Source organism: Dromiciops gliroides, chromosome 3 (genome assembly GCF_019393635.1).
Source record: "Dromiciops gliroides isolate mDroGli1 chromosome 3, mDroGli1.pri, whole genome shotgun sequence".
Taxonomy (NCBI): Eukaryota; Metazoa; Chordata; class Mammalia; order Microbiotheria; family Microbiotheriidae; genus Dromiciops; species Dromiciops gliroides.
This window is the reverse complement of record NC_057863.1, coordinates 46,111,712-46,137,056: the sequence shown is the minus strand read 5'-3', so window position 1 is coordinate 46,137,056 and position 25,345 is coordinate 46,111,712. Positions and strand designations below refer to the sequence as shown.

General features: G+C 40.9%; 1 protein-coding gene across 1 annotated transcript in view; it reads right to left on the bottom strand.

Annotated features, from left to right (window-relative positions):
- ERICH6 (glutamate rich 6) overlaps positions 1 to 20,174 on the bottom strand; it is a 36,894-nt gene extending 16,720 nt beyond the window's left edge. The window contains exons 1-7 of the mRNA XM_043997925.1: positions 19,985 to 20,174; positions 17,382 to 17,451; positions 12,084 to 12,184; positions 4,647 to 4,760; positions 2,846 to 2,908; positions 2,009 to 2,064; positions 1,804 to 1,920 (exon numbers count right to left, since the gene is read on the bottom strand). Coding sequence (XP_043853860.1) covers positions 1,804 to 1,920; positions 2,009 to 2,064; positions 2,846 to 2,908; positions 4,647 to 4,760; positions 12,084 to 12,184; positions 17,382 to 17,451; positions 19,985 to 20,168 — 705 coding nt within the window. The 5' untranslated portion in view covers positions 20,169 to 20,174. The remainder of the gene's footprint in view (positions 1 to 1,803; positions 1,921 to 2,008; positions 2,065 to 2,845; positions 2,909 to 4,646; positions 4,761 to 12,083; positions 12,185 to 17,381; positions 17,452 to 19,984) is intronic.
- Between the last annotated feature and the right edge of the window lie 5,171 nt (positions 20,175 to 25,345).

Sequence of the window (25,345 nt, the reverse complement as noted above, 5' to 3'; positions counted from 1 at the left end):
TTGTACCTAGAATATCCTCTTTCCTTGTCTCCACCTCCTGGCTTCCCAAGACTCTGCAAAAATCCCTTTCCTGCAAGAACCCTCTTCCATTTTTCCTCAATGCGAGTGCCTTCCTTTATTTTTATTTTTATTTTATTTATTTATTTTTTGGGGGGTGAGGCAATTGGGGTTAAGTGACTTGCCCAGGGTCACACAGCTAGTAAGTGTCAAGGGTCTGAGGCTGGATTTGAACTCAGGTCCTCCTGAATCCAGGGACAGTGCTCTATCCACTGTGCCACCTAGCTGCCCCTGCTAGTGCCTTCCTTCTGAAATTACCTCTGATTTCTCCTGTAAACAGGAGGGTGCTGGTAAATGTTTAGTTCTGGAAAAAAATGTGCACATAACACATTTTTAAGTATAATAAGTTAATAATGTAGAGTGAATTAACTATTAACATCACTTTCTTAATGGATGAAAGTATGCCCTGAGATTATATTAGAGTATGAATTATCACTCTTTTTTTTTTTTTTTGCAGGGCAATGGGGGTTAAGTGACTTGCCCAGGGTCACACAGCTAGTAAGTATCAAGTGTCTGGGTTCAGATTTGAACTCAGGTCCTCCTGAATCCAGAACTGGTACTTTATCCACTGTGCCACCTAGCTGCCCCTGAATTATCACTCTTAAAAATTGCATCTCACACAAAATGAAAAACAGATGATTTTGATTATATTAAATTAAAAAGATTTTGTACAAACAGAAACAACAAAGCCAAAATTAGAAGGGAAGCAAAAAGTTGGGGAACAAATTTTACAGAAACAGTGTTTCTGATAAAGGCCTCATTTCTAGAATATATAAGGAACTAAATCAAATTTATAATAATGCAAATCATTAACCAATTGGGAAATGGTCAAAGGACATGAACAGATATTTTTCAGATGAAGAAATCAAAGCTGTCTATTGCCATATGAAAAAATGCTCTACATCACTATTTTTAAAAACAATAAACATTTTTATTTATAGTTTGGGGTTCCAGTTTTTATCCCTCTTTCCCTCCCTCCCCACCCTCCTCCCTGAGGTGGCAATCAGATATGGGTTATACATGTATGATTATGTAAAACGTTACCATATTTGTCATCTAAATTACTATTGATTAGAAAAATGCAAATTAAAACAGCTCTGAGGTATCACCTCACACCTATTAGATTGATTAATATGACAAAAAAGGAAAATAATAAATGTTGAAGAAGCTGTGGAAATATTGGAACACTAATGCATTGTTGGCGGAGTTGTGAACTGATCCAACTATTCTGGAGTGGAATTTGGAACTATGTCCAAAGGGCTATATAACTGTGCATATCCTTTGACCCAACAATACCGCTAGTAGGTCTATATCCCAAAGAGATCATAAAAAAGGGGAAAGGACCCACATGTACAAAAATATTTACAGCTCTTCTTTTTGTGGTAGCAATGAATTGGAAATTGAGGGTATGCCCATCGATTGGGGAATGGTTAAACAAGTTGTGGTATATGAATGTAATGAAATACTATTGTGCTATAAGAAATGATAAGCAGGCAGATTTCAGAAAAACCTTGAAAGACTTAAGTGGACTGATGCTGAGTGAAGTAAGCAGAATCAGGAGTACAGGGGTTTAATCTATTTGTTATACAGAGATTCCAGAGAAGTTAAGTGATTTGTCCTGGGTCATACAGCCAAGACATATCAAAGTCGGTACAAGGCCAGCTCAGAGCTGGTCACATTGCTAAGATGCCTATCTTATTACCTTGATATATATGTTTCAATATTAAGAAGACAAATAAACATTACCTCGAGTATTATATCTTGTGGCGGTGGCTCTGGTTTATAGGCCAGAATGGCTGGTGGCCCAACCTTTGGGATAGTTTCCAGTAATGGTTCAAAAAACATTTCAAATTCTTCTTTAAACTTTAAAATAAAAAAAAAGGAGAGAATGTAAAATACTTTTGGACTTGGCACAGATGATGTCCTGGGTTGTATAATAATGAATTTTTACCTCCATATCACACAGAATGTCTAATTTCTTCATTCTCTCATTCATTGACCATCGCGCTAAAGAGAAAATAATGAGCATTAATTAATAGGGAAAATGTAAACCTGTGAATCTTCTATTGTGCTAAGTCTTGGGATCATGAGTATAAAACAGGAAAAGACCTCAGGTATCATCTAGTCCAATTTCATTTTACAGATTAGAAACAGAGAAGTTAAGTGGCTTGTCCAAGGTCACAGAGGTTGAAGATGACAGAGGTGAAATTAGAAATTAGGTTGTGTAACTCCAGATCATGTGTTTCTTCATAATCCCCTGCTGCCCATCATATTTTCCCTTTTATTATTCTGTCTTGGCCATGTCCCAAAGGCCCACATTATGGCCACCCTCCTTACAGTGAACAAATGGAATTAATCAACAGTTCTTTGAGATTAGAGGAAGAGCTGTTTATAAGGACATACTATTCTTCAGAATTTAGATTTATAAGCTGTGAGGGGCATCATGGTGTTGTGGATAAAGAAATGATCTTGTAGCCAGGAAGACTTGCATTCAAGGTCTGCCTTCTACATGACCTGGCTGTGGGTCCTTGGGCAAGTTACAATGTTCTCAGTGTTTCCAGCAACTTCCTATGGCCATAAATTGCAGAGCATGTCCCAACCTATACTGGTAGAGGGAATTTCCTCATCTGAGAGTTCCCTGTACTAATGAAATCCTGGGTCCAGTCCATCCTTTTTAAAGCTAAGACAGACAGAAGTCGGGATAAAGGAAAATGAATTGAATGTTCTCCCAAATGGCATCTTTATTGGACCATCCAAGGGGCACATAGGGTTTTTAATGTCCACTTACCTCGGATTAATGGGCAATAAGAGGTAGGAGAGACATCCCCATGTGTAAAGGAGCCAAAAGCACCTGGAAGAAGAACACACAGTTGGCGTGTTATTGGGAAAATACAAAATGATCCACTCATTAAATATGCCCATCTCAATGTTGCACTTGCCACTCTTCATTTCTCATCCTCTTGATTTCCCATTGTACTTGTCTTGCCAACATGTGACCCCAGACGAACCCCACTGTCCACTCTTTCTAACCCTGCTCTCATGCTTCCAAGAGATGCTTCAGGACATCATCTAACTGTGCTGCTGGCTTCAGTGACAAACCTATATGACCTGATCTCAGCTGGGCTGTCACTGCTACATGATAATTCTTTCATTTAACTCAAGTTGACTCGCTTTTGTAATTCCTGCAACATCTGTTCCTAACTTTTCCCCCTCTCTTCGAGACCCCCAAAGTATGACTTCGCCTCTTACTTTATTATAAAGTCTGGCGTCCCCTCATCAAAAAAAGGTGCTGTGCTCTGTAAGCAAAGCAGAGTTGAAGTAGCTCAAAAGAAATAAATGAGATGTGAAAATGTAGATGATCCACCCCAAATGTTCACAAGTACTATTTGTACCTGACCTGTGGTAGAACATTCTGAGCTCATATTGGTCTGATCAGCCAGAGTTAGACACATTGTAACAACCTTCACATAGCAATGTCATTTTGGTCCTCTCTGAGAACAAAGGACAAAAACCAAGCAACCAATTACAAAGCCTCCTCAACTTCCCTCTTTTTCTTCTCAAAATATGTATACATCTCTACTCATCTTCTCCTTTTCTCTTGCCTCAATGCAAAAAGTATCCATTCTTCCTTCCACGGCTACCTCTCTACTTATTCTCTTGACCCCACCTACTTCCACCTCCTTCAGGACATTTCATTATCAATTGTATCTTCTAATTTTGAATGTTTATCCTTCCCCCTCTTCGTGTTTCTTTTTTGAGAGGCAGCATAGTCTAGGAGAGAGACAGATAGACAGAGAGAGACACACAGAGACAAAGAGAGAGACCGACAGACACACACACACACACACACACACACACACACACACACACACACACAGAGTCAGTCAGATTCAAGAAGACTCCTCTGTGTAAACCTAGGCAAGTCAGAAGTCTAAGCAATTCCCTCACCTGCATTGACCTGCATTGACCTGCATTGATTGGTACAGCGACTTTCCTCACCTCGGAGTTCTCTATACCAATGAAACTAGAGGTCCTATCAGAAAAACAAAATAAAATAGGCTCCTTCCCATAAGATATAAACCACTTTCTCCAATCCTAAAAATGAAACAAATTTTCCCTTGAATCTGTTACCACTCTATACCATCTTCTCTGCACTCCATTTCCCTCTTTTTCCTTCCCAGCCAAACTCCTCAAAACAGCAATCTACACTTGCTGTCTCCACTTTCTTAACATCCAGGGAAATCTTTCTTGAATTGGTGCTCCCTTTTCCATTACCACTTTCATGGCTATTTTAGGCTGCTACGACAATATTGCAATAACCTTGTAACTGGCTTCCCAGGCCATTATTCATTTCTCCTCCTAGCAAATCAAACTCATATACTCTGGCCAAAATTAGTCCTCTTGAAGCACAAGCTCAGATTGTGTCACTCCTCTATTCAAAATTCTTTAGTTATCCCCACTGCCCAACAAATAAAGCCTGATATTCCACAGAAAGACCCTCCATCATCTGACCCCAGGCTACCATTCTGAGCTTATCTATCTCCCTTTCATTACCTAAACCCAAACCAAAAAATAATAGTATTACTCACGGGCTGCTGCTATTTTTTGTAGGGTAGTCTTTAAATTTTTAATCCTTGTCTTTTTCTTGGATGCTGGTATTTCTTCCTCAATCTCGCCTTGGGACATGCTGTCTCTCACTGAAACTGTGGCATACAATGAGCTAGTAAATAATTGACTGAGAACTGAAATTCTGGGTGGCTACCACAGGTATTGCAAAAGTGAAATATTGTAAATGAATGTAATGATATAAAAGCATATTTAAAACTTTCTTGGTTCAATGGAAAATATTAAGAAGTAATATTTTCTCAGCCTCAAGCCTTTTCTGGACTTTTCCATATAGGAAAATGTATATGAGGGGAATGGGAAAGGAGGGAATTGACTAATTGTAATGGATGAGTGACTATTGTTAGGGATTATTGTTCTGAAAACCAAAATTATATTTTAACACAATGTGGAATGGGATCACTTTGTCACATAGATGGGTTTGCTTTGGCCATGAGAAAGGGCCAGTTTTTCACATGGGATAGGAGTGAAGGAAGAGATAGTGGCAGAGGGCATCTGGATGATGTGAGATGGGGAGAAGGAGAGAGAAGATGGTTTTGGAGAATGGCCTCAATTTTTTCAGTGAAATATGAGGCAAGGTTCTCAGCTGAGAAGGTGGAAGAAAGGAGCAGCTTGAGAGGTTTGAGGAGGAATGCAATGATTTTGAAAAGCTCATATTGAGAGTGGGGTACTAAGTTGATTAAAGAAGTTAAAAGGATTGTCTTGCTATGTAGTGAGGACTCAGCTGAGATTATATAACATAAAGTTAAAGTGGAGCTAGTCTTCATGGTCTATCTATCTATCTATCTATCCATCTATCTATCTACCTATTCTTGTAAAGAGGTAATCATTGTGTCCTTTGGCTTTAGCGGTTTTTCTTTGTTACAAGGGGGGGGAGGGTAGACCTCTTTTGTCTAGAGGAAATCTATCTGAAAATGACTGTGATGTAGAAATAAAAGGCCTTGGGAAAACTAATTTTTCTTTCTTTCTTTCTTTTTTTTGGTGAGGCAATTGGGGTTAAGTGACTTGCCTAGGGTCACACAGCTAGTAAGTGTCAAGTGTCTGAGGCTGGATTTGAACTCAGGTCCTCCTGACTCCAGGGTGGATGCTCTATCCACTGCACCACCTAGCTGCCCCTGGGAAAATGAATTTTCTTTTTTTTTTTTTTTTAGTGAGGCAATTGGGATTAAGTGACTTGCCCAGGGTCACACAGCTAGTAAGTGTTAATTGTCTGAGGCCGGATTTGAACCTAGGTCCTCCTGACTCCAGGGTCGGTTCTCTATCCACTGTGCCACCTAGCTGCCCCGGAAAATGAATTTTTAAAAAATAAAATAATTTAAAATGAAGACACCATTAGTGAGAAATTAACAAAAAAGAAAAAAGGAAGCCACAATAAAATAATTGCAAAAACAAAATATAATCTGGGGCAGCTAGGTGGCACAGTGGATAGAGCACCGGCCCTGGAGTCAGGAGGACCTGAGTTCAAATCCAGCCTCAGACACTTGACACTAAATAGCTGTGTGACCCTGAGCAAGTGATTTTACCCTCATTGCCCCCCCCAATATAATTTGATCCAGAGAATAGAATATAAAATTATAATGGAAGTCAAGTAATTGGAGTAGCACATTGCAGTTTGACCTTATGTTGTTGAATTTAAATGTAGATTAAAATGTAGAACTCTAAGTAAACGGGTCTTTGCAGATGTATCCTGATGCATTACATTGCTGTCAGTCTGGGTCAAGGAATCTATGACAATTGCCGAGGGACAAATAAAAAGGGGCAAAAGAGTGGACATCAAGGGGAGGAAACAACAGCATGACATAGACATCTCCAGTCAGACATCAGAGATAACATTTACACAGCTGAACATCAGACAAAATAAGCAGGGGGCATTAACTAGGAGCGAGAGTTTCCAAAGAGTCTGTCATGTGTGTTGCCTTACACCCAACTGATAAGAGGAGACCTCTCCCTATTTTAACTTTGTGTAACACATTTTTCCCAATTCTTGCAAATGACCGGGTTCTGTATGGAGTCATTTTGGAAATGAGTACCTTGATTGGCTGGAGCCCCATCCGAACTCAGTTGAGAACCTCCACAATCATCTGAACTCAGTTTGTACCTTACTAGCAGATGAGATAAGGAGGGTACATTTTTAACCAGGCAGCATTGCAAGATTGGAGAAAGGTAACCCATCTACTTTCAGAAAAGGTGAAGAATGTCGATAGAGGTCCCGTGGGCTTGATGTCTATTCCTGGAAAGATTCCAGAATGGGCCATCAGAAAGGAAGTGGTGGCCAGTATGAGCCAGCATGGCTTCACTATAAACAAATCATGCCAGACTAAATTTTCTTCCTTTTTTTTCTTTCAGAATTACTTAACTACTGGAGTCAGCAAACACCATGGGCACAGTGTGCCTGGCTTTTAACAAGGTGTTTGGCAAAGTCTTTTGAAATAGTTGTGCAGGCAAAATGAAGAGACATGGACCAGATGATAGTGTAGTTAAGTAAGTTTAGAATAGGATTAAATGATCGAGTGTGTTGATTAAGGGAATGAAGTTCAACCTGGAAGGAAATCTCTAGTGGAGCATGTAAGGCTCTGTTCTTGGCCCTGCTCTGTTCAACATTTTTTTTTTTTTTGGTGAGGCAATTGGGGTTAAGTGACTTGCCCAGGGTCACACAGCTAGTAAGTGTTAAGTGTCTGAGTCCAGATTTGAACTCAGGCCCTCCTGAATCCAGGGCCAGTGCTCTATCCACTGTGCCACCTAGCTTCCCCTGTTCAACAATTAAAAAAAAATCCATTACTTTGGTGTCAATGAAATAAAACTGGGAGGAATAATTAATCTACTTTGTACCAGAATAATGATACGAAATGATCTAAAAAGTTTGGAATGATGGGCTAAATATGATCAAATGAAATGGACTTACTTCAGTAAATCAACAACGCATCATTTCATTGGTGGAAGTATTCCTGCTATGGATACAGATAGCAATTCTTCTATGTTTTATTTACTACATGGTCTTCACAAATTCTTGGACCTCCCTCCATTCCTCCCCATCCAAATTATCACCAACTCTCTGGTGATGAGCCTCTCCATATTTAACTTGTCCAGTCCTTAGGCTGCAATCAAATGTACAATACCTTGTGGAGCCAGGAACTGAAGTCTTTCTAATTCAGTGGAACCTTACAGAATTTATTCTCCACTGACATCACCTTTGAGAACCCAGAGCCAATTGCAGGTTGCAATGAAGTTCTGGGGTAGGACTTCAAGCAGAGAATTATTATATTGAATAGGAGTACGAAGTTCTACATTTGGTTTCAAAAAATTAATTGCACACATATAGGGAGGGAGGGAGGAAGAAAGGGACATGGCCAGAGAGTAAGTAAAATATACAAAAGTGTAGTAGAAAATAAGCTCAGATATTGCTAAGAAAAAGAAAAAAGAAAAAAAAGCTAGTTCCAAATTAAAAAGTATTACCAGAATCTAGGAATTGCACAGAGGTATACAAAGAAAGAAGAAAAAAAAACCAGTCTGTTCTCGGGGGGCTTACAGTCTAATGAGGGAGACAACATGAAAACAACTATGTATAAATAAGCTATATCTAGAATAAACTAGGGTTAATCTCAGAGGGGCAGAACTACTGTCAAGGGGACTTCTTGGAGAAGATAGGATTTTATATGGGATGTGAAGGAGGCCCAGGAAGTCAGGAGGGAGAGATGAGAAGGGAGAGCCTTCCAAGAGTAATACAGAACCAGTAAAAGTGCTGAGAATCAGGAGGTGAAGTGTCTTATGGGAAGAACAGTAAGGAGATTAGTGTCACGGCATTGAAGTTCTTATGAAAAAAGAAGTATATGGAGGGGAATAAAGTGCTAGAACACTAGAAAGGGAGGAGGGGGTCAGGTTGTGAGGGGCTTTAAAAACCAGAAGATTTTATATTTGATCCAGGAGGTGATAGGGAGCCACTAGCATTTATTGAGTGGGGGTGGGGTGTTGTCTGGTCAGACTGGAATTATTAGAAACATCAATTTGACAGCTAAATGGAAGATGGATTGGAATGAGGAGGGAGACACTGGAAGGAGGGAGACTAACCAGCAAACTATTGTAATAGTCCAAGTATGATGAGATGTGGGCCAGTAGCAGGATGATGTCTGTGTCAGAGGACAGAAAGGGTATATATAAGAGATGTTATGAAGTTAGAATGACAAGATATTGGATATGAGGAGGTGTGGTGAGAGAGACTGAGGAGTCAAGGATGACACCTAGGTTGCAATCCTGGGTGACTGGGAGGAGGGTAGTGCCCTGAAGAGTAATGGGGAAGTTAGAAAGAAGAGAATGCTTTCAGAGGAAAAGAAGAGTTCAATTTTGGACATAATTGAATTTAAGATGTCTCTGGGGTGTAGCTAGGTAGTGTAGTGGATAAAGCACCAGCCCTAGATTAAGGAGGACATGAGTTCAAATCCGACCTCAGACACTTGACACTTACTAGCTGTGTGACCTTGGGCAAGTCACTTAACTCCCATTGCCCAACTAAAAAAAAAAAAAAAGATGTCTCTGGGACATCTAGTTCCAGATGTCCAATAGACAGTTGGAAATGCAAGTCTAGAAACTAGAAGGGATGTTAGGGGTTGAAAAGTGGACCTTGGAATCACCAGTATAGAGATGATAATTGAATCCGTAGGAGGTAATGAGATCACCCAGCAAAATATTACAGAGGAAGAAGAGAAAAGGGCCCAAGGACAGAGCCTTGGGGAATACCCAAGGTTAGTGAGTATGACCTGGCTGAAGATCCAGCAAAGGAGTCTTTCAACTCTAGAATTCTATGATAATATGATTTTTTGTAAGAAGTACAGCAATTTCATTAATAGCAGTAAAGAGAGCAACAAGTTATCTCCACCTGCCCCTTTAAAATTAGTTTCTACTGCTATCTTTCATTTTTATATCCACCTACATTTTCTAATATATCTTCCTCAACCCTTCCCAGGGAGGTAGCCCTTATAATAAATAATAAAAAAGAGGGGGGAAACAGTTTATCAAAAACCAGTAACTGTATTGCAAAAGTTTAACACTCTATGCAGTGTTCCAAAGCCATTGTCTCTCACCTCTATGAAGTAGCAAGGAGAGGAGCCTTTGCATATCTCTTCTTTGGGACAAAGTTTGGTTATTATAACTTTTCAGCATTCAGTTGTACTTGTTTTGTTGTTCTTTCCATAGTATTTATATTAGGTTTTTTGGGGGTTTTTGTTTGTTTGTTTGTTTGTTTTTTAGTGAGGCAATTGGGGTTAAGTGACTTGCCCAAGGTCACACAGCTAGTAAGTGTTAAGTGTCTGAGGTCAGATTTGAACTCAGGTACTCCTGACTCCAGGACGCGTGCTCTATCCACTGCGCCACCTAGCTGCCCTTTATATTAGTTTTTTTTTTAATCTGCTTACTTCACTTCACATAATTCATGTAAAACTTCTTATCCTTCACCATATTCATTATTTCTCACAGCCCAACCATATTCCATTACATTCATGCAATGCAACATGCTGTAATGTAATACAACAGCCATTCCCCAGTTGATGGTTATCTACTTTGTCTCCCATTCTTTGATACTGTAAAGAGAAGTGTTGCTATATTTTGATGTGTGTGAGGGCTTTTCTTTTGTCACTGACTTCCTTGTGATAGAAGTCTAGCAGTGAAATCTCTGCCTTAAAGGATATGAACTTTTCCACCACTCTCTTTGTAAAATTCCAAACTGCTTTCCAGAATAGTTGCAGAATAATTCCTAGCTCCATCAATAGTGCATCAGTGTGCCTATCTCTTAATAACTGCTCCCCTCACATTGGGTATTCCCATCTTTTGCCAATTTTCTGGGTGCACAGTGAAAGCTCAATGTTGTTAAGATGTGCATTTCTCTTATTATTAATGATGTATTCTTTCACATTGTGGTTAGTAGTTCATAATTCTTCTTACTTCCCAGCCCCTTTTCAGTTGGTTTGTAGGGCAACCAAGGGCATTGGGTGTGGGTGCTAGGGGCAGGGGGAGGTAAGGCTGGAAGGAATATTCTTGCTCTAGTTCTACCCAGCTTGTTTGCGGTTTTCATAGTGGAGTCCCTAGCTTGATTTAAAAGGGATACAATCTCATACACCAGAGATATGATAGGATTTAAAGGACTTTCAAACCATAATTCACATAATGACTTAGAATGAAAGATCATGCTCAGCAGCAAAAAAAAAAAAAAAAAAAAAAAAAAGGAATCCAAAGAATGGGGCTTCAATAGCCATGGGGTCTCTGTGAAACCAGTGGGGATTATTACTGTGTATTCTTTTTTTTTTTTTTTTTTTTTTGGTGAGGCAATTGTGGTTAAGTGACTTGCCCAGGGTTACACAGCTAGTAAGTGTCAAGGGTCTGAGGTTGGATTTGAACTCAGGTCCTCCTGAATCCCAGGCCAGTGCTCTATCCACTGTGCCACCTAGCTGCCCCAGTGGGGATTATCACAGAAAAGAACTCATTGTCTTGGAGTGTGGGGAGCAGGGGAGGCAACACCATGGTCAGATAATTTTGAAACTGATCATTATATTCTTCTATATTAAGAATAACATGCTGCCCATGTGGAAAGCTAGGCATGCCATTGTACTGATTGTGGTGTCGTAATTGATGCAATCTTTTTGGAAAGGAACGCTGAGACCTACAACCAGGCAAAGGCTATAAATAAGAACTTGATTTACTGTTTTGGTCATTATCTTGACTTAAGAAAATGTTGGAGACAATGTTAATAATGAAGATTAAACGTAAAGTGTGTCATAAGTACTTGTTTTTGGAGAGAGAGATGTTCAACATTTCTTAGCACAGAATACCCAGCTCATTTTGAGAGTAAGTAATTTTTCTGGTCAAACTTTTCTTTATAGAAATCAGCCTGACTGCTTAGGAAATAAAGAAATCTGGAAAGGAGTTTCAGGACAACTTGAGGCCAAGTGAAATAAATTATTTTCCCCAGAATGAAGAACTAGACACTATTCTTTTTCTGATAGTATCAGTTCTTCCACTTGATTTTTGATGATTTTAGATAAAATCCTGATAGTCTAGACACAATATAATAGCAAAAAAGGGTTGGATGCATCACTCAAGCATACAAGGTCTTCCTCCTTCATGTCTATTATGTTTGGAGACATTATAGAATCACATAGAATGACAGAGTTAGAGCTGGAATTGACCCTCAAAACCTCCTTATTCCATCACCATATTTTACAATGAAGAAACTGAGGCCCAGGACAGTTCAGTGCTTTATCTCTGGTCACAGGGCATTAAGCATCAAAGGTGGGATTTGAACCCAGATCCTTTGACTCCCAAATCCTCACCCTTTCCATTGTACCATAAGATCAGAAAGGATACTGTTGTTGCATCTACTGGTGTGAATGAATACGCTAAGAAATCCAGTCACTTACGGCTTGATCTTCTTTCATGTAGATCCTGTAGCCAACTCATTTCTGTCTGCAATGCTATATCAATTCCACGTTTTTCTATAGCTGGTTTAGTGATCTCTTCCCTAAAGTTCAGACAAAAGATTATATTTGTTATTATTATTATTAATTCTTTTTTGGTGTGGCAATGAGGGCTAAATGACTTGCCCAGGGTCACACAGCTAGTAAGTGTCAAATGTCTGAGACTGGATTTGATCTCAGGTCTTCCTGAATCCAGAGCCAGTGCTTTATCTACTGTGCCACCTAGCTGTCCCTGATTACATTTATTAATATAAGTTAAATGATTTACCCAAGATTGCATAGGCAGTAAGCATCAGTGATGAGATTTGAATTCAGATCCTTTGTATTATTGGAAAGGTTACTAGTATTCCTTTGGCTACTGTAAAAGTATCATCTAAGAGCCATTCCTTGAGAAACTCACATTTACATAGGAATCATCTAAACAGAAGGATTGTTTAGTACCCAAATAATACTTGTATGTAGAAAGGGTAGCATTAATTTTCTGTAAGAAAAAAAAGTGTCTTCTCTCCTTACCACACTACCACAGTCTTCTCTTTGTGGTGGCAAAGAATTGGAAATCGAGGAAATGCCCATCAATTGCGGAATGGCTAAACAAGTTTTGGTATATGAATGTAATGGAATGCTATTGTGCTGTAAGAAACAATGATCAGGAGGATTTCAGAGAAACCTAGAAGGACTTACATGAACTGATGCTGAGTGATAGAAGCAGAACCAAGAGAACATTGTACACAGTAACAGTGTTGTGTGATGATCAACTGTGATAGACTTGGTTCTTTTCAGCAGTGCAATGATCCAAAACAATTTCAAAGAACTCATGATAGAAAATGTTCTCAACATCCAGCAAAAAGAACTGTGGATTCTCAATGCAGATTGGACCATACTGTTTCTACTTTTGGGCTGTTTTTTTCCTTCTTTTTTGAGGTTTTTCCCTTGTGTTCTGATTCTTCTTTCACAATATGACTAATGCAGAAATATGTTGAATGTGTTTGTACATATATAACCCATATCAGATTTCTTTCTGTCTTGGGGAGGAGGGAGGGAAGGGAGGATGGGAGAAAAATTTGGAATTAAAAATCCTAAGAAAACAAATGTTGAGAACTATCTTTACATGTAACTGGAAAATGATAAAAACCTTTTATAAAATTAAAAAAATAATACAAACAATATTGCTGTCTCCATGCACAACGTTTCCTTGGTTCTGCTCACTTCTCTATACATCAGTTCATACAAGTATTTCCAGGCCTTTCTGAAATCATCCTGCTTGTCATTTCTTTTTTTTTTAAATAAAAATATTTTATTATTTTCCAGTTACATGTAGAGATAATTTTCAATATTTGTTTATATATGATTTCCAATTTCAAATTTTTCTCCCTCCCTCCCTTCCCCCCACTCCCCTAGACAGCAGGTAATCTGATATAGGTTTTATATATATATATTAACATTAAACATATTTCTGCATTAGTCATGTTATAAGAGAAGAATCAGAGCAAAAAGGAAAAACCTCAAAACAGAAAAACAACAGCACCAAAAACAAAAGAAATAGTATGGTCCAATAAGCATCCATATTCCACAGTTCCTTTTTTTTTTCTGGATATGGAGAGCCTTTTTCATCATGAGTCCTTTGGAACTTTCTTGTACCATTGTATTGGTGAGAAGAATCTATTTTATCACAGTTGATTAACACATAATGTTGATGATACTGTGTACAGTGTTCTCCTGGTTCTGCTCATCTCACTCATCATCAGTTCATGCAAGTCCTTCCAGGTTTCTCTGAACTCCTCCTACTCATCGTTTCTTACAGCACAATAGAATTCTATTACATTCATATATCACAACTTGTTCAGCCATTCCCTAATAGATGGACATCCCCTCAATTTCCAATTCCTTGCCACCACAAAAAGAGCAGCTACAAATATTTTTGTACATGTGGGTTCTTTTCCCTTTCTTTTGATCTCTTTGGGAAAAAGACCCAAAAGTAGTATTGCTGGGTCAAAGGGTATGCACAGCTTTATAGCTCTTTGGGCATAATTCCAAATTGCTCTCCAGAATGGCTGGATCAGTTCACAGCTCCACCAACAATGTATTAGTGTTCCAATTTTCCCACAGCTTCTCCAACATTTATTATTTTCCTTTTTTGTCATATTAGTCAATCTGATAGGTATCAGGTGGTACCTCAGAGTTGTTTTAATTTGCATCTCTCTAATCAATAGTGATTTAGAGCATTTTTTCATATGGCAATAGATAGCTTTGATTTCTTCATCAGAAAACTTCCTTGGGGGCAGCTAGGTGGCACAGTGGATAAAGCACCAGCCCTGGATTCAGGAGGACCTGAGTTCAAATCCAGCCTCAAACACTTGACACTTACTAGATGTGTGGCCCTGGACAAGTTACTTAACCCTCATTACCCTGCCAAAAAAAAAAAAAAGAAAACTTCGTGTTCATATCCTTTGACCACTTCTCAATTGGGGAATGACTTGGATTCTTATAAATTTGATTTAGTTCCCAATGCTTGTCATTTCTTTTTTTAAAAAATTTTTAGTGAGGCAATTGGGGTTAAGTGACTTGCCCAGGGTCACACAGCTAGTAAGTGTTAAGTGTCTGAGGCCGGATTTGAACTCAGGTACTCCTGACTCCAGGGCCGGTGCCCTGCGCCACCTGGCTGCCCCGATGCTTGTCATTTCTTATAGAACACTCTGCATGGTTCTTAAATGATTTGTAGGTCGAATTCACCAGAGATTGAGTCATAGCCTATTCCTGGAAATGAGCATCCATTGGTTATAGATATTTTCTTGACTTCTTCCACCTCTTATAGTTTCTTTTTCATAACTGAATAATCCTCATAATTTATGAAAGACTAGCTTCACTTCTGCATTTGGATTTCAAATCAATGTTTTCCTTTTCAGGAACTTCACATAATCTTCACTTCTTCAACTACCTTTCTGGCCTTTCTGCCCTCTACCACTTTCTATCCTTTCCCTGTCATCTGTTGGAAAAGATTTCCCCCCTTGAAATTACTTTGCACAGAAGGGCACTGACAAGTGAAGAATGCCCATAGTGAGGCCCCTTGTCTGAAGGGGATACAGATCACTTCACTTCTAGAGCCACAACTAGAACTACACAAGGCAGGTAGGTGCTTACAATGCACAATGTCTTGTACTTAGTAAGCACTTAATAAAAATTTGTTAAACTGAATTGAGTTGAACACAATTATTTTGAACATTATTTTTTGTGAATATACATATTTTAATGCCAGACAATTCTGTTTTCCATGGCATTAAGGTATTTATTTTGTGATTTAAAAAGTGGGAGAGGGCACTATCTCATAGTGAGGACTCAAAGTCTTCAGGGGATTGTAATTTGCCTAAGGCTCAAAGATGCCTTATTCCAGGTATGCTTACTTCCCAGTTAGAACCAAACAGAATTGTTGTTGTTAGTACTTCATTCTCGAAGAGGATCAGTGACATAAGGAGGGTGATGTCTTGACTTTCAAGTGAATTGGATTTAATTGAAGCAACACTGTGCAAAGTCATCAGCCTCACTCTTCCTTCCAGAATGATCGGAGTCCAGTGGAAAGACAGGGTAGGAAACTGGCAGTGAGTGGCCCAGGATGCAGTGGGGGACCTTGGCCTTTTTAAGGTAAGGTCTTTTCCAGGTCTTACTTTATCTGAGGTAACGCTCCATTCAGTGATTAAAGTATAAAAAAGAATTGAAGCAAAAGATGGTCTAGTTTACCTTCTCAAAACAATCAATCTGGGAAGGAAAGACCCTCAGATATCAATAAAATTGAAGAGAAAAATGAGATGCACATACCAGGGTTTTGGCTAGCACGTGAGAGGTCAAAGCGATGTTAAGAGGAGGCAGTTGGCACACAGAAGCACCAGAGGCTTTGAGGCCAACTACTTCATCTTTTGTCACTTTGGTAAGGAGCTAGTGCCAAATGTGAGCAGACTGGCCCTGGACACCTGATGGCCAGTCATGTGCTGACCCAGAGCCTGTTTCCTTCTTCTCTAATTCTTCCATCATTGGTTCTCTGGTGTGTAGACAGAGAAGCTGGGGAAGGCACTGGTCTGCCTCTCCCTCTCTGCCAACTCCTCCCCACCCATATTCTACCCTTGGTTATAACAGGATCCTAGATGATGTAGTTCTTCCAAGTTGACATCTACTGAATTGAAAATCCCTTTCCCCAACCCCCTCTCTCTCTTGTTTCATCTCTAACCATGTTAGCTTTCCCCTTTCTCAGTTCAGAACCTTTTCCACCCTCACCTTTTTTTATACCCTCTGAAATCCTAACATTATTTATCCCGAATCTTTTCCTCCCTCATACTTTCCATTTTCTAGAACTCAGGAAGTCCTTGTTCTCCCCAGAAGATACAGAATTTCTAGCCATCATCTTCACTGAAGACTGTCCCTTCTTGTTATCCATACTGACACACCAGGCATACAACTTGCTTCTCAATGCCACATTTACACCTTCCTTCTGCTGACATCACCCTGTAACTTCCTCTTCTTTGAGGTTAAGAGTATCCTTCTATACTAGCAATTCTCAAAGTGTGGCCTAGAGACACTTGGGAGTGCCTTTTTGGGGCGTCCAATGGATCAAAGCTATTTTCATAATCATATTTAAATATTCTAATTTCTAAAGTGGTGAATATCAAACAGATATAACCCACATAAACAAAAGCTCTTTGGAGAGACCTTTAATAATGTTTCAGAGTATAAATGGGTCCTGAGACCCAAAAGATTGAGAATCACTTCTTTGTATCACCCATTTGTTGTTGTAATGCATCAGACTCTGGTCCCTTGTTATCTTTTTTCAATGAATTCAGTACCTGAATCAGTCTTGCTCTTTTCCCTATCTCTGGGACTTCACTAGATATGCTGATATTCCCTCAAACATCTTGCATCTTGTTTCCCAGACCCCCTAACCACCTGACTTTTCTTTATCTGTTATGATACTTCCCACCTAAACTGCTCATGTGACATTTAGATGCACTTCTGTGTATTATAATCATGTAAATATTTGTCTTCTCTACCCTACCTAGACTATAAGTTATTGAAGGGAAGAATATAGATTATTCTTTGAACTTCTTCCCCACAGCAATCACTACATTGTTCATGCTCTGTTAATAATTTGCTGAATTAATTTTTAAATGCCAATTTGTCTTACTGTACTTATTCAAACCCTGCATTTTACTGTCCAGCTAAAAATGAAACAAGTACTTCAGCTGTTTGCTTTCTTACCCAACTGAATCTTGGAAGGAAGATGAAGATTCTCTCCTAAATCTTCTGAGTGCCCTGGGAACACCACCCTCTGTGGAATGAAATATATTTTAATTCTGTTCCCTCCTCCCCCTTGAAGATTCATCATCCACCTTTGTAGGACAAGCATAAGGACAACTATCCATGGCTAGAACTAGAGTTAGAGAATAAGAAAGTTGAGTTCTAGGCTAAGTACAAGTATGGGTTTGTTAAAAAGTATTTGGCTGGGGGCAGCTAGGTGGTGCAGTGGATAAAGCACCAGCCCTGGATTCAGGAGGACCTGAGTTCAAATCTGACCTCAGACACTTGACACTTACTAGCTGTGTGACCCTGGGCAAGTCACTTAACCCCCATTGCCCTGCCAAAAAAAATAGTATTTGGCTACTGTGCCATTGGTCAATAGAGCATCTTCATGAAGCCATTCTCTTCTGAATCTAAGAGAATGCACTTTTTGGAGTGGGGAGTGTGTGTGGGGTTTATACATGAGGCAAACTGAAAGGAAGGGTAATAAAATATGCTACCTTATTTTTGTATAGTGAGTTACTGGAGAGAGGCAATGTGGCATATAAAGTAGAACCGAACCCCACCTCCCCCCTCCAGCTGTAACTTGTCAGCAGAGATGGTGTTTGAATTCTGCCTTCTACCAGCTGTATGACCTTGGGTAAGGCACTTAATTTCTCTGAGTCTCAATTTTCTTACCCATAAAATGGGGATAATATCTACCTTATAGGGTTGTTGTGAAGATAAAATGTGATAATATATGCGAAGTGCTCAGTAAACCTTAAATCACCCTATCAGGGGTTCTTAACAAGGGGTTCATGGGCAGTGGACATATTTCTGGAGGTACATGAACTTGTTTGAAAAAAAGACATCCTTAATTTCACTAATTTTTGGTTTCCTTTGTAATCCTATATGGGTTTTTTTTTATGCGTTTAAAAAGATTCTTTTCATAAGGAGCTTCACCAAACAGCCAAAGGGATCCATGAAACACAAGTTAAGGACCTCTGTTGTAGAAAATGTAAGTTATTGTTAGACAGACCCTGTATGTTTTCTAAAAGCTTTCACATACTTCGATTCTTCCAGCCTTTCCGAAAACCCTGCTGGGGAGGGGCAGCAAGGATTACTGTTCCTATTTTACTGCAGAAGTAACTGAGGTTTGGAGAGGCTAATGACCAGAGAAAAGTTTGAATTGTAAAGCTAACCCCTCTATTGATTTTGGAAAGATTGCTGCTGTTCAGTCATTTTCATTTGTGTCCAACCCTTCTCAACCCATTTGGGGTTTTCTTGGCAACGATACTGGAGTGGTTTGGCCATTTCCTTCCAAAACTCATTTTACAGATGAGGAAACTGAGGCAAACACGGTTAAGTGGCTTGCCCAGGGTCACACAGCTAGTCTGTGTCTGAAGCCAGATTGGAACCCAGGAAGATGAGTATTTTTAATGAAAAGATGACAAATATTCAAAATAAGTTATTTCTTCCCAGTGGTGGGACCCTCCCTCCCCCCTTGGAGTGAGAGGGTTCTTTTGAACAATTTCATAGGATGAGAGGTTAGGAACTAGAAAGAATCTCACTCTATCCACAGTGAAAATGATTCCCAGAGAAATGAAGTCATTTGCCCTCATCACATAGACAGTAATTGGCTCAGCAATTTCGGGCCTTCTAACTTCAGAACCAGAACACTGTGTCATGGGTCTTTCTCTGTTTCCTCTAGTTGGCAAGAGCTTCCCCAGAGATGAGCTAGAGAATAAAAACCCGCCAACACAAGTGATGGGAAGAGGCAACAGGGGCAGCTAGGTGGCGCAGTGGATAGAGGACTGGTCCTGGAGTCATGAGGACCTGAGTTCAAATCCGGCCTCAGATACTTAACACTTACTAGCTGTGTGACCCTGGGCAAGTCACTTAACCCCAATAAAAAAAAAAGGAAGAGGCAACAGGATTGTAGTGGATAGAGTTGGGACGACTTGGTTTCTCCTTTGACCCATGGTGGCTGTGTGACTTTGGGCAACTCGCTTAACCTCTCAGTGCCGCAGGACAGCTCTAAGTCTCTTGTATAGACTACTAATCTGCGTTGATCAAGGGAGTTCCCTCCTGGGAGATAGCTGCACAAATGGGTGTAAAACTAAACAATACTAGCGTTGTGACCTGGAAGGCCGAATTTAGACATTGCCCACATCCAATCCCTTATTTTATTTTATTTTTTTGCGCGGGGCAATGGGGGTTAAGTGACTTGCCCAGGGTCACACAGCTAGTAAGTGTCAAGTGTCTGAGGCTGGATTTGAACTCAGGTTCTCCTGAATCCAGGGCCGGTGCTCTATCCACTGCGCCACCTAGCTGCCCCCGTAATCCCTTATTTTAATGGGAGGAACCAGGCCCAGAAGGGATGACCGTTTGCTCAGTCACACGGCCAGTGGCGGCAGCAAGATTAGAGCCTAGACCACAAAACCGGTTGCTCTTTCCACACTAAGCGCCCCTGGACGTAGAAGTAGAAGGAGAGAAGGGGAGGACAGCGGGAACGAGACGGTGCATGGCTGGCGAGCGAGCCCTGGGACCCGTGCGCCCCAGAGGGGTGGAAGTGGCGCGGCTACTTCTCTGTGTCTGTTGGTAGAACTCATCGGACGTCTGACTGCTGACATCGGCTGTCTGGCTGCTTCGGCTGCTGGAACTGCTGGGGCGGTTACTGCTGCTGCTGGAGCTGCTAGAAGTGGTGTCCGAGGGCGAGGTAGAGGGCGAGGGCGCAGAGGAGCTCTTGTCAGAGCCGGAGCTGGCCATGGTCCCGGCGGGTCTACGCGGCCCGCGCGGGGAGGCCTCGGGAGGAGCGCGGCAGGTGGGTGGGCGCTGCAGGCGGGGGCTGGGCCCGGGTTGCGAGGAGCGCAGAGCGTCCACGAGTGTTGTGCGTTCCGTGTCCAAGGGCAACTGCCCGGACGGGAGCGGAGGGAGGGCGGGCCTCGTTTGGAACGCTCCCTTGTACTGAAAGGGCCTGTCCCCTTTTCTGCGCCCTTAACCTTTTCCTGGCTCTCTTTGGGGCCTTCTGGCTGGGGCCCACTCACAACCTTCTCGTGCCCTGTAGCAACGGAGGATGCCCGGACCTCTTGGTGAAGCCTTTGACCCTGTGCCCTCCGAACACCCACGGTGCTTTTCCAGCCTTGCTCCTCCAGCCTGCCTGGCCTGGGAGAAAAGAAGGCCAAGGGGATAGAGACAGCTGTGCCAAATGGCTGACGATTAAAAAACGAACAAACCCAGGGGCAGCTAGGTGACGCAGTGGATAGAGCACGGCCCTGGATTCAGGAGGACCTGAGTTCAAATTTGACCTCAGACACTTGACACTTACTAGCTGTGTGACCCTGGGTAAGTCACTTAACCCCAATTGCCTCACCAAAACAAAGAAACAAACAAAACCAACAACAACAACAAACCCAAAACACCAAAACCAGTTTAGATCCGAGGGACCTTTAGAGATCCTCTGGTGTGGTCCAATCCCTACATTTCCCTGACACCCAGCCGAAATGATTTGTCCAAGGTCATTGTTTGTTCTTCGTCCTCCAAGAGGACCATGACATCAGTGTGATGTCATGGCTTGCAGTGACTTGGATTTAAGTGAGGGAGGGCTGTGCAATGTTACCAACCTCACTCTTTCTTCCAGAGCCATCTGGGTCCAGTGGTAAGATATACATCAGGAGGACTGGAGATGGTCCTGGATGTTTAAGGTAATTAGACTTAAGTGACTTGCCCAGGGTCACACGGCTAGTAAATGTCTGAAGTGAGATTTGAAATCAGGTTCTCTTGACTCCAGAGCCAGCACTCTATTCACTGCACCACCTAGCTGTCCAAGGTTACACAGCTAGTAAGTGGTAGAGCCAAGTCACTTTAATTAAAATCCAATCCTTTAAAAAAATTTTATTAGTTTTTAAAAGTTAACAAGTATTTATATTCTTTCCCTTCCATTCTCCCTTCTTTTCTCCTACTAGGTCTTGCTACTGCTTTTCTCTACCTTTTCTCCATTCTGCACCCCCCCCCCCCAAAGACTTAAGAGTTCTTCCATTTACTAGCTCCATCAGTCAAAAAAGAAAAAGTTCCAACAGTCCTTGGGTCAACTGATCAGTCAATAAATAAGCATTTGGACATCAAGGTAAATGAACAACCCTTACACCAGATGTATTAGTCTTCCCAGAACACCTCATACACACCTTTGGTGTCCACCTTTGACCCAGCTTTCATCTGTCTCCAAGAAGCTGTAGCCTGCACAGTGGCCACACCCTGGCAAAACCCCTGGGGCCTAAACCTGTCTGTGAGTTAGGGGGATGTGAAGACTTCTCTCATTGGAAAGAGCAAACGAGAATAATTTGTTCCAACGACCATGAAAGCAAGTGAAAAGGGCACCTTGGAGCACTTAGAACTTGGTCAGGCATTGAAGAAACCAAGGTCATCATTGCATGCTGGGCCATTGCCAGTCTTGACTTCTGTCCCTGGACTTTGATGACTCTGAAAGAGACAGTGAGGGTGATGACTTTGTGCAACTCTGCCTCACTTAAATCCAATCCACATACAAGTGGAGAATCTCCCTGTGATATCATAGGCCCTTTTGGAAAATGAAAGACAAACAACAACTAACAAGCATTTTGGTTTTTTTTTTGTTTTTGTTTTTTGCTGGGCAATGAGGGTTAAGTGACTTGCCCAGGGTCACACAACTAGTAAATGTCAAGTGTCAAGTGTCTGAGGTCAGATTTGAATTCAGATCCTCCTGAATCCAGGGCCGGTGCTTCATCCACTACGCCACCTAGCTGCCCACAAGCATTTGCTAAGAGCCCATCTTGTGCTTTCAGGCACTGTGCTGGGTGCTGAAGATATATATATACACACACACACACATATATATATATATAAATATATAAATATATATATATATATTTTGGTGAGGCAATTGGGGTTAAGTGACTTGCCCAAGGTCACACAGCCAGTAAGTGTTAAGTGTCTGAGGCTGGATTTGAACTCAGGTACTCCTGAATCCAGGGCTAGTGCTCTATCCACTACACCACCTAGCTGCCCCTGAAGATATTTTTAAAAAGAAATAATTCCTATTCTGAAGGGGCTTACTTTCTAATGCAGGAGGCATTACATATACAAGTATGTATGGAATTACTACTAAGTTTAATAATAATAATAATAGGTAGAATTTTCTGTCCCTTTAAGGGTTGCAAAGCTCTTTAAATATAGTAACTGATTTGATCCTCACAAGAACACTCAAAGTTAGGTGCTATAATTATCCTTATTTTACAGATGAGGAAACTGAAGTAGACTGAAGTAGACTTGTCCAGGGTCATATAACAGCAAATGTCTGAGGCTGGATTTGAACTCAGAAGCAGTTTGGGAGGGAGAGCACTAGGAGTTGGGAGGATCAGGAAAGTTTTCTGTAGGAGACAGTGCTTGGGCTAAAAAGGATTCTACAAGGCAGAGGTGAGGAAGGAATGAATCCCAGGCATGGAAAGAGGATCTGATCCCCACTTTGTGCCCTCAGCCAAGCACAATAGCCACCAACATCCCATACCAGCCTAACATCATTTTTCACACATAGTAGGAGCTTAATCAATGTTTCTCTGTAGTGTCAAGAGCAATAGGTTCCTAGATCAAAGGCTGGAAGGAATCTTTGAGGTCATCTAGTCTCACCCCATCATCTTACAGTTGGGGAAACTGAGAGACCCAGAAAGCAATTGTCTTGACTAAGGTCACATAGGTGCTCAGTATCAGAGGCAGAATCTGAAACCAGATTCTCTGACTCTGTAACTAATTCTTTTTCCATTGTAGGAAGGCCTGGGTCTTTAAATCCACATTATGGATGACTTGGGTTTAAATGTCAAGTGCCTCTGTGACCTTGGATATGAAAACACTTGACTTCTCAGGTCTATTTTTCTTGTCTGTATATTGAGGATGTTGGACCCCATAGCCTCTGAGGTTCTATCATCAGTTCCCTTTCTGAAATATTCTGGTATGAGCTGGGCTAGTCTCCTGCTCCTCTCAGTTGGGTGCACTCAAGACTCCTACAGCACCTAGTTGGATTTAGAGCATGTAATTGCCTTTTGTGCCATGAGGTCAACAGAAGAAAGGCTTTGTGTAGCCTTCAGTAAAGAAGAGGCATTGCCTTCCTCTACTTGGCTCTCCAGGGCAGAGCCAGCAGCAATCTGTGGTGGTTAAAAATCAGAAGACTTAGGCTTGTTGGTGAGGATCAAACATCTTAGCACACTGGCTGTCGCCATATTTGGAATTCATGCCTTACTCATCTGTGTATCATAAGATCCTTTTGCAGCTCAACAGTTAGGCCTGGTCAAAAGAGTAATGGGCTGTAGTCAACCCTGGGTGCATAGTAATGGGGACCCCATCAGTGGAGGTCTGCAAGCAATAGCCAGCCCATCATTCTAGTGGTCTTCAAGCAATGACCAGATCACCATTTGTATCGAGTATGTTCTAGAGAAGATTCATGTTCAGATATGGGTTGGTCTAGTTCAGGAGTTCTTAATCTGGGGTTAGTGGGCACCCCTGGGGATTTGTGAACTTGAAGGGGGAATACGTTATTTTTATTAATCTCTAACTGAAATAGATCATTTCCTTCAATTATTAATTTTTTAAAAAACCCACATTATTCTGAGAAGGGCTCCAAAGGCTTCACTTGATTGCCAGAGGTGTCCATGGCACTCAGAAAACTTAAGAACCCCTGGAATAGGTGGTCTCCGAGGTCTCGTCTAGATTTAACATTCTGTGGCATCACTTTCACCTCTCTCTGTGCCTCTGTTTCCAAATCTGTAAAATGAGGGCATTGGACTGGATGATCTCTAGTCTCCTTCCAGCTCTTAATGCCATAAGCTTCTAACCCTAATACAGTACAGCTGAGTCGCTGCAGCCCCATCATTCATAATGCCAGGCATGGTATTCCAAATGATTATAATTTAATCCTCCTCTTAAATCCTACTTTGAGACCTCATTGTGACCCTGGGTTCTTGAAAGAGATGCCAACAGAGGACAAGCTCTGGCAGGTTTTACCACGTACCAGCTTAGCTAATCACAGAGAGACACATCACCAGGAGGTGAGGTGCCTGGTGATGAAACATTGCCATGGCAACCCACAAAACAGAATTTTTTTTTTAAATCAGCTTTCAGTTTTGTGTGGCCCCATTCAGGTTCTACTATGAGAATGGGCAGATAGTGTTAGGAATTACACAGTTATTAGACCATCAACAAGTTTTTATTTGACTGTTGGTACTCTAAATAAGAGCTCCCAGTCCAATGAACAGGTAGTAGACATATTGTTGAAGGAGCTGGACCATATCACTCTTAATCTTCTTGCTATTAGTGAAATCAGAAGGAAGAAGGAAATTAGTTAAAAAATAATTGTCAAAATGGGTTTTACTGTGAATCCCAAAGAAGAAATAGTATTTCATTGTACACATGGTCACATGTTACAGGACTAAGGATAGATATTTGCAAAAAGACGACCATGAAAATAATTTCAGCTTACAGACTAATGACTGAGGATAAAATGGTAGAGAAATTCTATGGAGAACTAGATAAAACCCGTTGAATCACATTAACAAACACTCTGATATTTGGTGACTTTGCAAAAGTTGGAAAAGGTAAGGATGGGTAGAAATACATGGGAAAATATGGTTCTGAAGAAAGAAATGAAGCTAAAGGCTGATAGATTATAGCAGATCCTCAAGTCCTTATGAATATTTCCTCCCCAAAAAAGGATCGACATGCATTGGACATGGTGAATACTAAATAGCATCACAAAGAAGGAAACTGAGTACATTTAAACATCATAGATATGGTGGTATTAATATCACAGTGCCCAAGTCATTTGGCTGTGTAGTCAGATCACTGATTCAACAGAGTTAAGATCAGATTTCATTAAAAAGCTCTCTTCCCTCTTCTGGTGACAGACCTGACAGACATTTAAA